Source organism: Oncorhynchus masou, chromosome 1 (assembly GCF_036934945.1).
Source record: "Oncorhynchus masou masou isolate Uvic2021 chromosome 1, UVic_Omas_1.1, whole genome shotgun sequence".
In the NCBI taxonomy this organism is placed as follows: Eukaryota; Metazoa; Chordata; class Actinopteri; order Salmoniformes; family Salmonidae; genus Oncorhynchus; species Oncorhynchus masou.
The window spans coordinates 1,446,331-1,459,043 of NC_088212.1; the positions used below are offsets into that span (position 1 = coordinate 1,446,331).

The following is a 12,713-nucleotide window of genomic DNA, read 5'->3' on the forward strand; positions in this document are numbered from 1 at the left end:
TGGTTTAGATCTTATCTGTCGGAAAGATATCAGTTTGTCTCTGTGGATGGTTTGTCCTCTGACAAATCAACTGTAAATTTCGGTGTTCCTCAAGGTTCCGTTTTAGGACCGCTGTTGTTTTCACTATATATTTTACCTCTTGGGGATGTTATTCGAAAACATAATGTTAACTTTCACTGCTATGCGGATGATACACAGCTGTACATTTCAATGAAACATGGTGAAGCCCCAAAATTGCCCTCGCTAGAAGCATGTGTTTCAGACATAAGGAAGTGGATGGCAGCAAACTTTCTACTTTTAAACTCGGATAAAACAGAGATGCTTGTTCTAGGTCCCAAGAAACAAAGAGATCTTCTGTTGAATCTGACAATTAATCTTAATGGTTGTACAGTCATCTCAAATAAAACTGTGAAGGACCTCGGCGTTACTCTGGACCCTGATCTCTCTTTTGAAGAACATATCAAGACCATTTCAAGGACAGCTTTTTTCCATCTACGTAACATTGCAAAAATCAGAAACTTTCTGTCCAAAAATGATGCAGAAAAATTAATCCATGCTTTTGTCACTTCTAGGTTAGACTACTGCAATGCTCTACTTTCCGGCTACCCGGATAAAGCACTAAATAAACTTCAGTTAGTGCTAAATACGGCTGCTAGAATCCTGACTAGAACCAAAAAATTTGATCATATTACTCCAGTGCTAGCCTCCCTACACTGGCTTCCTGTCAAAGCAAGGGCTGATTTCAAGGTTTTACTGCTAACCTATAAAGCATTGCATGGGCTTGCTCCTACCTATCTCTCTGATTTGGTCCTGCCGTACATACCTACACGTACGCTACGGTCACAAGACGCAGGCCTCCTAATTGTCCCTAGAATTTCTAAGCAAACAGCTGGAGGCAGGGCTTTCTCCTATAGAGCTCCATTTTTATGGAACGGTCTGCCTACCCATGTCAGAGACGCAAACTCGGTCTCAACCTTTAAGTCTTTACTGAAGACTCATCTCTTCAGTGGGTCATATGATTGAGTGTAGTCTGGCCCAGGAGTGGGAAGGTGAACGGAAAGGCTCTGGAGCAACGAACCACCCTTGCTGTCTCTGCCTGGCCGGTTCCCCTCTTTCCACTGGGATTCTCTGCCTCTAACCCTATTACAGGGGCTGAGTCACTGGCTTGCTGGGGCTCTCTCATGCCGTCCCTGGAGGGGGTGCGTCACCTGAGTGGGTTGATTCACTGATGTGGTCATCCTGTCTGGGTTGGCGCCCCCCCCCCCCTTGGGTTGTGCCGTGGCGGAGATCTTTGCGGGATATACTCAGCTTTGTCTCAGGATGGTAAGTTGGTGGTTGAAGATATCCCTCCAGTGGTGTGGGGGCTGTGCTTTGGCAAAGTGGGTGGGGTTATATCCTTCCTGTTTGGCCCTGTCCGGGGGTGTCCTCGGGTGGGGCCACAGTGTCTCCTGACCCCTCCTGTCTCAGCCTCCAGTATTTATGCTGCAGTAGTTTATGTGTCGGGGGCTGGGGTCAGTTTGTTATATCTGGAGTACTTCTCCTGTCCAATTCGGTGTCCTGTGTGAATCTAAGTGTGCGTTCTCTAATTCTCTCCTTCTCTCTCTCGGAGGACCTGAGCCCTAGGACCATGCCCCAGGACTACCTGACATGATGACTCCTTGCTGTCCCCAGTCCACCTGGCCGTGCTGCTGCTCCAGTTTCAACTGACCTGAGCCCTAGGACCATGCCCCAGGACTACTTGACATGATGACTCCTTGCTGTCCCCAGTCCACCTGGCCGTGCTGCTGCTCCAGTTTCAACTGTTCTGCCTTATTATTATTCGACCATGCTGGTCATTTATGAACATTTGAACATCTTAGCCATGTTCTGTTATAATCTCTACCCGGCACAGCCAGAAGAGGACTGGCCACCCCACATAGCCTGGTTCCTCTCTAGGTTTCTTCCTAGGTTTTGGCTTTTCTAGGGAGTTTTTCCTAGCCACCGTGCTTCTACACCTGCATTGCTTGCTGTTTGGGGTTTTAGGCTGGGTTTCTGTACAGCACTTTGAGATATCAGCTGATGTACGAAGGGCTATATAAATAAATTTGATTTGATTTGATTTGATTTGTGCTGTAGTACGACGCTACTTTTAAAGGAAGAATCACTCTATTGGTTCTGACAGATCACTTCACCAAATTAGCTCACACCTTTCCATGCACAAATCAAACAGCAAAGTAAGTTGCCAGAAAGGTATTGGACAACGTATTTTGGTTTTATGGATTTGCTGAGCAGATCCACATGGATCAAGGGGCCAATTTTGAAAGCAAGCTAATCGCAGAACTTCAAGCTCTCTAGTGTCGCCAAGTCACACACAATTGCGTACCATCCCATGGGGAATGGAGGAACAGAAATGTTCAATTGAACTCTGGGAAATATGCTTTGCTCACTGCCTCTAAAAGCTAAAGAGAAATGGCCGCAGCAGATACAATGCCTAACGTTTGCCTACAATGCTACTGTACATGAGACCACTGGCTATGCACCATTCCAGCTCATATTTGGTTCCGTTACGAGCCTTCCTGTTGATGTAATGTTCAAGCAAGTTTTGAGGAATCCTGTGGTTGTTGACTGTAGTAGCTACATCAAAACACTGATGTCCCATCTCCATGAAGCAGGGAGCATCACTCAACAGGATACGGTTAGGGAACAACAGAAACAGACCTAATGTTATGACAGAAAAGTCAGAGACAGTCACCTGAACAAAGTATACAGGGTGATTCTCACTAACGAAAGAGACAGGGTGATTCTCACTAACAAAGGAGACAGGATGATTCTCACTAACAAAGGAGACAGGGTGATTCTCACTAACAAAGGAGACAGGGTGATTCTCACTAACAAAGGAGACAGGGTGATTCTCACTAACAAAGGAGACAGGGTGATTCTCACTAACAAAGGAGGCAGGGTGATTCTCACTAACAAAGGAGATAGGGTGATTCTCACTAACAAAGGAGAAAGGGTGATTCTCACTAACAAAGGAGACAGGGTGATTCTTGCATACAAAGGAAAAAGGAGAAAAAGAAAACTTGCAGACAAGTGTGAAGCTAAGGTGTACGCTGTCATTGACAGAAACCTGTTCCTGTTCCCAAGAAAGCTAAGGTAACTGAGCTAAACGACTACCGCCCCGTAGCACTCACTTCCGTCATCATGAAGTGCTTGGAGAGACTAGTCAAGGACCATATCACCTCCACCCTACCTGACACCCTAGACCCACTCCAATTTGCTTACCGCCCAAATAGGTCCAGAGACGATGCAATCTCAACCACACTGCACACTGCCCTAACCCATCTGGACAAGAGGAATACCTATGTGAGAATGCTGTTCATCGACTACAGCTCGGCATTCAACACCATAGTACCCTCCAAGCTCGTCATCAAGCTCGAGACCCTGGGTCTCAACCCCGCCCTGTGCAACTGGGTACTGGACTTCCTGACGGGCCGCCCCCAGGTGGTGAGGGTAGGTAACAACATCTCCTCCCCGCTGATCCTCAACACTGGGGCCCCACAAGGGTGCGTTCTGAGCCCTCTCCTGTACTCCCTGTTCACCCACGACTGCGTGGCCACGCACGCCTCCAACTCAACCATCAAGTTTGAGGACGACACAACAGTGGTAGGCTTGATTACCAACAACGACGAGACGGCCTACAGGGAGGATGTGAGGGCCCTCGGAGTGTGGTGTCAGGAAAATAACCTCACACTCAACGTCAACAAAACTAAGGAGATGATTGTGGACTTCAGGAAACAGCAGAGGAAACACCCTCCTATCCACATCGATGGAACAGTAGTGGAGAGAGTAGCAAGTTTTAAGTTCCTCGGCATACACATCACAGACAAACTGAATTGGTCCACTCACACAGACAGCATCGTGAAGAAGGCGCAGCAGTGCCTCTTCAACCTCAGGAGGCTGAAGAAATTCGGCTTGTCACCAAAAGCACTCACAAACTTCTACAGATGCACAATCGAGAGCATCCTGGCAGGCTGTATCACCGCCTGGTACGGCAACTGCTCCGCCCTCAACCGTAAGGCTCTCCAGAGGGTAGTGAGGTCTGCACAACGCATCACCGGGGGCAAACTACCTGCCCTCCAGGACACCTACACCACCCGATGTTACAGGAAGGCCATAAAGATCATCAAGGACATCAACCACCCGAGCCACTGCCTGTTCACCCCGCTATCATCCAGAAGGCGAGGTCAGTACAGGTGCATCAAAGCTGGGACCGAGAGACTGAAAAACAGCTTCTATCTCAAGGCCATCAGACTGTTAAACAGCCACCTACACACTGACACTGACTCAACTCCAGCCACTTTAATAATGGGAATTGATGGGAAATGATGTAAATATACCACTAGCCACTTTAAACAATGCTACCTTATATAATGTTACTTACCCTACATTATTCTTCTCATATGCATACGTATATACTGTACTCTATACCATCGACTGCATCCTTATGTAATACATGTATCACTAGCCACTTTAACTATGCCACTTTCTTTACATACTCATCTCATATGTATATAGTGTACTCGATACCATCTACTGTATCTTGCCTATGCTGCTCTGTACCATCACTCATTCATATATCCTTATGTACATATTCTTTATCCCCTTACACTGTGTATAAGACAGTAGTTTAGGAATTGTTAGTTAGATTACTTGTTGGTTATTACTGCAATTTCGGAACTAGAAGCACAAGCATTTCGCTACACTCGCATTAACATCTGCTAACCATGTGTATGTGACAAATAAATTTGATTTGATTTTTTGATTTGATTTGATTTGAAACCTACATACACACATATATAAACTGATGGATGATAAAGGAAACATCAAGGTGGTACATTGGAACCTTCTTCTAGACATCAGCTTTCTGCCGGTAGAACGCCTATGGATGATTCACGTGAATTGAGAGTCAGAGGGAGCTGATTCACGTGAATCTCAATCAGAGGGAGCTGTAGATCCAGAATGGTCCTTTCAGACTCTGATGAAGAGGAAAGCTCTGGAGATATGACCAGCTGATTTAGGCTAGTGACCAAGAGTTACAAAGACTGGGTTCAGTTGATTCACAAGATATGGTCAGAATACACACTGGTAGGGTAGAGAAATCTGTAAATTGTCTTGAGACAATTGCTTAGAGACCATTCACTATTAAGGGTTTAGACTCCAAACTAGGAAAAAAGTCCCAGTCTCTTTTAACTCTGTTTTTAAGAGGGGTTTCTGTATTTCTTCTGTTGTTTTGATGAATATTAAATGATATGTAGAAGCATATAAGTGATGTGTTTGGGATCATTGTCATGCTGAAAGACCCAGCCACGTTTCAGCTACAATGCCCTTGCTGATGGTAGGCGTTTGTTACTTTGGTCCCAGATCTCTGCAGATCATTCACTAGGTCCCCCCATGTGGTTCTGGGATTTTTGCTCACCAATCTTGTGATCATTTTGACCCCACGGGGTGAGATCTTGTGTGGAGCCCCAGATCGAGGGAGATTATCAGTGGTCTTGTATGTCTTCCATTTCCTAATAATTGCTCCCACATTTGATTTCTTCAAACCAAGCTGCTTACCTATTGCAGATTCAGTCTTCCCAGCCTGGTGCAGGTCTACAATTTTGTTTCTGGTGTCCTTTGACAGCTCTTTGGTCTTGGCCATAGTGGAGTTTGGAGTGTGACTGTTTGAGGTTGTGGTCAGTTATCTTTTATTACTGATAACAAGTTCAAACAGGTGCCATTAATACAGGTAACGAGTGGAGGACAGAGGATCCTCTTAAAGAAGAAGTTACAGGTCTGTGAGAGCCAGAAATCTTGCTTATTTGTAGGTGACCAAATACTTATTTTCCACCATAATTTGCAAATAAATTCATTAAAAATCCTACAATGTGATTTTCTGGATTTTTTTCTTCTTATTTTGTCTGTCATAGTTGAAGTGTACCTATGATGAAAATTACAGGCCTCTCTCATCTTTTTAAGTGGGATACCTTGCACAATTGGTGGCTGACTAAATACTGTTTTGCCCCACTGTATAGGGCAGGTAATCAAGGAAGTGATGGAGTCCAGGTGAGTGATGACGTGCAGGTGCGTGTAACAATGGTGACAGGTGTGCACCATAACGATTAGCCTGGTGACCAAGAGGCCGGAGAGGGAGCACACGTGACATTATACAGCTCGTTGAGTAATAATATAGATGAATAATATAGATGAGATCTCTCTTGGTAGATAGTGTGGTCTTCAGCTTATCATGAGGTATTCTACCTCAGATGAGCAATACCTCAAGACTTCTTTAATATTAGACATCACGCAACAGCAGTTATTGACAAATACACACCCCCGTCACTCATCTTACCAGACAAAGCAACTCTGTCCTGACGAAACACTCTATGCTCTATGTTATCCGTGTCGTTGTTCAGCCAAGTCTCGATGAAACATAAAATATGACCGTTTTTAATGTCCCGTTGGTAGAATAGTCTCGACCGTAGATTATCGAGTTTGTTTTCCAGTGATTGCACGTTGGCCAATAATACAGAGTGTAGTGATGGTTTACCTACTCATTGGCAAATTCTTACAAGGCACCCTGCCCTCCTCCCCCGTTTTCTCTGTCTTTCCTTCATGCTGATGACGGGGATTTGGGCCTTGTCTCGACAATGTAGTATGTCCTTCGCTTCACACTCTTTGTGAAAAATCTTTGTCCAGTTCGAGGTAAGCAATCACTGTTCTGATGTCCAGATGCTCTTTTCGGTCATAAGAGACGGTAGCAGCAACATTATGTACACAATTATTTACAAACAATGAGAAAAAACAAACAAAATAGCACAGTTGGTTCGGGGCCCGTAAAATGGCAGCCCTCCCATCCGGCGACATTATGTGAATTATGCTTGTAAGTAATCATTTCACGGTAAGGTTGAATTTGGCGAATGTGAAAAATAAAAATGTATTTGACTCGATTCCTGTCATCAGGACAAATATCATTGTCATTACCAATACCCAGTATACAGCCATAAAATGATTATTAATCCAATCAACAGCGACAGGGTGGACTAAAAAAATCGGTTCGGTTACTAAAATGTCTTGGAGGGGAAATGTACTTAGTATGCAAGTAGACCTGTCCGCTTTAGCATGTTGGCACCATGGTTTAGCTACCATCTTGACAATAGTGTTTATCTACCATGTTGACACCAGTGTTTATCTACCATGTTGACAATAGTGTTTATCTACCATGTTGACACCAGTGTTTATCTACCATGTTGACACCAGTGTTTATCTACCATGTTGACACCAGTGTTTATCTACCATGTTGACACCAGTGCTTATCTACCATGTTGACACCAGTGTTTATCTACCATGTTGACACCAGTGTTTATCTACAATGTTGACACCAGTGTTTTTCTACCATGTTTAGTGTTCATCTGGCATGTTGACACCAGTGTTTATCTACCATGTTGACACCAATGTTCATCTGGCATGTTGGAACCAGCCTGTATCTGGCAGAGTCCAAACACCACCCAAAACGTAGGAATTTATTACTCATCTTTTTAGGTGTCCAATTACTGAATTGTATTAACTTTAAAAAAGAAACTCAATATACTATGCTTTACTTTGAATCGTTAAATGTTATATTGAATAAATCTAATGAAGGTTATGGGCTATAAGACATCCTACCTGACTATTAGTTAGGTTAGGGTTAGAGTTAGACATCCTACCTGACTATTAGTTAGGTTAGGGTTAGAGTTAGACATCCTACCTGACTATTAGTTAGGTTAGGGTTAGAGTTAGACATCCTACCTGACTATTAGTTAGGTTAGGGTTAGAGTTAGACATCCTACCTGACTATTAGTTAGGTTAGGGTTAGAGTTAGACATCCTACCTGACTATTAGTTAGGTTAGGGTCAGAGTTAGACATTCTACCTGACTATTAGTTAGGTTAGGGTTAGAGTTAGACATCCTACCTGACTATTAGTTAGGTTAGGGTTAGAGTTAGACATCCTACCTGACTATTAGTTAGGTTAGGGTTAGAGTTAGACATCCTACCTGACTATTAGTTAGGTTAGGGTTAGAGTTAGACATCCTACCTGACTATTAGTTAGGTTAGGGTTAGAGTTAGACATCCTACCTGACTATTAGTTAGGTTAGGGTTAGAGTTAGACATCCTACCTGACTATTAGTTAGGTTAGGGTTAGAGTTAGATATCCTACCTGGCTGTCTCCTTCCACTCCATCTCCTGCCCATCCACAGAGAGCAGCTCATCCAGCTCAGTGAAGAGTTGAGGTGGTGACGGTCCATCATCATCCTCTCCCAGCATAATGCGGATCCTCTCGCCCGCTGGAGAGACTGGGGAGAAAGGGAAGATACTACGGCTTACAGGCTGCTGCCCATCCAGGTTGGTTTTTCCCTCATCTCCTAACCCATTCATCTTGGCCCCTGGGGCCAGCTGGCCAACTCTGAACACTTGAGGTGGAGGTGGAGGAATCCTAACAAGAACCTCATCTCTCTCCTCATTCCAGTCCTCATCTCTCTCTTCATCCCTCTCTTTCTCCTTCTCTCCATCCCTCTCCTTCTCCTTCTCTCCATCCCTTTCCTTCTCCTTCTCTTCGTGGTTGTTGTTGTTGTTCTCAGACATCTCTGTAACTTTCACCCCCAACTGTCCAAGGGTAAGGGTTAGCTAACCCAACTGTCCAACAGGTTAGGGTTATCAAACTAGGTCCCAGAAGGAGTGCAGGTGGGAACCATCCACAGATAAATCTCTCTGCTACACCTCTGTGGGAAAGTTACTGTCGTCTGTCCTCTGTCCCTACTGGAGCTCTCTAAGACCCAGGTAGAGGGAGGGCAAGGGGTCCCCCAGTCCCCCACAGCCAGCCCCCCTCCCCTCTGTCCCCTCCACAGCTCAAATAGAAACCCTCTCCATTGGTCACCCAGTCAGCCCCCTTACCCCTCCCCTCTGCCCCCTCTCCCACCTAATAGAGCCCATTTTATTGGTCCCCCAGCTTGGCATAGTGCCATGAGTCCCTCATTAAGAATTAGGAAATGTTTCACAAACTGCCCATTCTAAACAAGAAAGCTTTGCTTTCTTTCTCCCTTGTTTTCTAATTTGAATATTTAGTCAAGCATCAGTACCCACATAAAAAAAGACTCTGCAGGATATCAAAAAGACTGAAATATAAATACTACTTTTCAACACTCAACCTCTTCAGATGTGTTTAACATGGATCACATGACTATAGACACTTACAACAAGTGGTGTCGGTGACAAGTATTGGTAGTCAGAAGTTGAACTGACAGCCTGTTGATAAAGAGAATAGTGCCTTTCCCATTAGTTCTATGTAGGACACACACACACGTGCACACAAAATGCACACGCACATGTGATATGGTTGGTTGGTGATAGCTGGTTACCAGTGATCCCTATAGTACTAACAATGCAGTCTCTGCTGGAACATATTGTAAATTTTCCATCGTTATTAAAATGGTGAATAATGTCTTTCTCTAGGAACACTGTGTTGGGAAAGCCGTGCTCCAAGAGAATGACTGTGTGTTGGGAAAGCCGTGCTCTGAGAGAATGACTGTGTGTTGGGAAAGCCGTGCTCCGAGAGAATGACTGTGTGTTGGGAAAGCCGTGCTCCGAGAGAAAGACTGTGTGTTGGGAAAGCCATGCTACTAAAGAAAGACTGTTGGGAAAGCCGTGCTCCAAGAGAAAGACTGTGTTTGGAAAGACATGCTCCTAGAGAAAGACTGTGTGTTGGGAAAGCCATGCTCCTAGAGAAAGACTGTTGGGAAAGCCATGTTCCTAGAGAAAGACTGTGTGTTGGGAAAGCCATGCTCCTAGAGAAAGACTGTGGGGAAAGCCTTGCTCATAGAGAAAGACTGTTGGGAAAGCCATGCTACTAGAGAAAGACTGTTGGGAAAGCAATGATCCTAGAGAAAGACTGTTGGGAAAGCCGTGCTCCTAGAGAAAGACTGTTGGGAAAGCCATGCTCCTAGAGAAAGACTGTTGGGAAAGCCATGCTCCCAGAGAAAGACTGTTTGGAAAGCCATGCTCCTAGAGAAAGACTGTGTGTTGGGAAAGCCATGCTCCTAGAGAAAGACTGTGTTAGGAAAGCCATGCTCCTAGGGAAAGACTGTTGGGAATGTCATGCTCCTAGAGAAAGACTGTTGGGAATGCCATGCTCCTAGAGAAAGACTGTTGGGAAAGCCATGCTCCTAGAGAAAGACTGTGTGTTGGGAAAGCCGTGCTCCTAGAGAAAGACTGTTGGGAAAGCCATGCTCCTAGAGAAAAACTGTTGGGAAAGCCATGCTCCCAGAGAAAGACTGTTGGGAAAGCCATGCTACTAGAGAAAGACTGTTGGGAAAGCCGTGCTCCTAGAGAAAGACTGTTGGGAAAGCCATGCTACTAGAGAAAGACTGTTGGGAAAGCCATGCTACTAGAGAAAGACTGTGGGGAAAGCCATGCTCCTAGAGAAAGACTGTTAGGAAAGCCGTGCTCCTAGAGAAAGACTGTTGGGAAAGCCATGCACTTAGACAAAGACTGTTGGGAAAGCCATGCTCCCAGAGAAAGACTGTTGGGAAAGCCATGCTACTAGAGAAAGACTGTTGGGAAAGCCGTGCTCCTAGAGAAAGACTGTTGGGAAAGCCATGCACTTAGACAAAGACTGTTGGGAAAGCCATGCTCCTAGAGAAAGATTGTTGGGAAAGCCATGCTCCCAGAGAAAGATTGTGTTGGGAAAGCCATGCTCCTAGAGAAAGACTGTTGGGAAAGCCGTGCTCCTAGAGAAAGACTGTTGGGAAAGCCATGCTCCTAGAGAAAGACTGTTGGGAAAGCCGTGCTCCTAGAGAAAGACTGTTGGGAAAGCCGTGCTCCCAGAGACAGATTGTGTTGGGAAAGCCGTGCTCCTAGAGAAAGACTGTTGGGAAAGCCATGCTCGTAGAGAAAGACTGTTGGGAAAGCCATGCTACTAGTGAAAGACTGTTGGGAAAGCCATGCTACTAGAGAAAGACTGTTGGGAAAGCCATGCTCCTAGAGAAAGACTGTTGGGAAAGCCGTGCTCCTAGAGAAAGACTGTTAGGAAAGCCGTGCTCCTAGAGAAAGACTGTTGGGAAAGCCGTGCTCCTAGAGAAAGACTGTTGGGAAAGCCATGCTACTAGAGAAAGACTGTTGGGAAAGCCATGCTACTAGAGAAAGACTGTTGGGAAAGTCATGCACTTAGACAAAGACTGTTGGGAAAGCCATGCTCCCAGAGAAAGACTGTTGGGAAAGCCATGCTCCTAGAGAAAGACTGTTGGGAAAGCATTGCTCCTAGAGAAAGACTGTTGGGAAAGCCATGCTCCTAGAGAAAGACTGTTGGGAAAGCCGTGCTACTAGAGAAAGACTGTTGGGAAAGCCATGCTCCTAGAGAAAGACTGTTGGGAAAGCCATGCTCCTAGAGAAAGATTGTTGGGAAAGCCATGCTACTAGTGAAAGACTGTTGGGAAAGCCATGCCACTAGAGAAAGACTGTTGGGAAAGCCATTCTACTAGAGAAAGACTGTTGGGAAAGCCATGCTCCTAGAGAAAGACTGTTGGGAAAGCCGTGCTCCTAGAGAAAGACTGTTGGGAAAGCCATGCTCCTAGAGAAAGACTGTTGGGAAAGTCGTGCTCCAAGAGAAAGACTGTTGGGAATGCCATGCTCTTAGAGAAAGACTGTTGGGAAAGCCATGCTCCTAGAGAAAGACTGTTTGGAAAGCCGTGCTCCGAGAGAAAGATTGTTGGGAAAGCCATGCTCCTAGAGAAAGACTGTTGGGAAAGCCATGCTCCTAGAGAAAGACTGTGTGTTGGGAAAGCCATGCTCCCAGAGAAAGACTGTTGGGAATGTCATGCTCCTAGAGAAAGACTGTGTGTTGGGAAAGCCATGCTCCCAGAGAAAGACTGTTGGGAATGTCATGCTCCTAGAGAAAGACTGTGTGTTGGGAAAGCCATGCTCCCAGAGAAAGACTGTTGGGAAAGCCGTGCTCCTAGAGAAAGACTGTGTGCTTTCACAAAACATACAGACAGACCAGGAGAGCAACACAACAACGAACCAATACAAAGATTTCATTGTGCCAGGACACCCTGCTCTTTTCACTTGCATTTCAGCCACTAGTGAATATCAATGAAACATCCACTGAAGCAGATTCCTTCACGCTACCGGACCCTTGCCTGCCAAGTCCACAGCTCTGATATCACTGGACGTCATGCAGAGGAATGCCAGTCAGACCAAGAGATTATGCAACACTTCAGGACAGCAAGATAGTACAACAGGGATGACATGTTCTAATGTAACCCTGCCTGTATCCACACAGTTTAACAGGCACTAAATGTTCTGCTGTAACCCTGCCTGTATCCACATAGTTTAACAGGGATGACATGTAAGCATTTTTCTACGGCTGGCCATGCTTTCCACCTGACAACCCCGGTCAACTGCCATGCACCCCCCACAACAACTTGCCCAAGCCTCCCCCATTTCTCCTTCACCCAAATCCAGATAGCTGATGTTCTGAAAAAGCTGCCAATTATCTGCCGAAGTTGTTGCAACCCCTATTACTAGCCTATTCAACCGCTCTTTCGTATCATCTGAGATCCCAAAGATTGAAAAGCTGCCGCGACAATCCCCCTCTTCAAAGGGGGAGACACTCTAGACCCAAACTGTTACAGACCTATATCTATCCGACCCTGCCTTTCTA

The 12,713-nt window shown here is 45.3% G+C and overlaps 1 protein-coding gene across 5 annotated transcripts in view; it reads right to left on the reverse strand.

The window, feature by feature from the left end:
- slc4a4a (solute carrier family 4 member 4a) overlaps nt 1-12,713 on the reverse strand; it is a 423,147-nt gene that overhangs the window by 239,740 nt on the left and 170,694 nt on the right. For 3 of the 5 annotated variants that reach the window (XM_064927285.1, XM_064927597.1, XM_064927439.1), the window contains exon 1: nt 8,217-8,855. In XM_064927285.1, coding sequence (XP_064783357.1) covers nt 8,217-8,641 — 425 coding nt within the window. In that variant the 5' untranslated portion in view covers nt 8,642-8,855. Of the gene's footprint in view, nt 1-8,216; nt 8,856-12,713 lie in introns of those variants that run through there. The other 2 variants (XM_064927355.1, XM_064927513.1) reach the window with 1 other exon arrangement.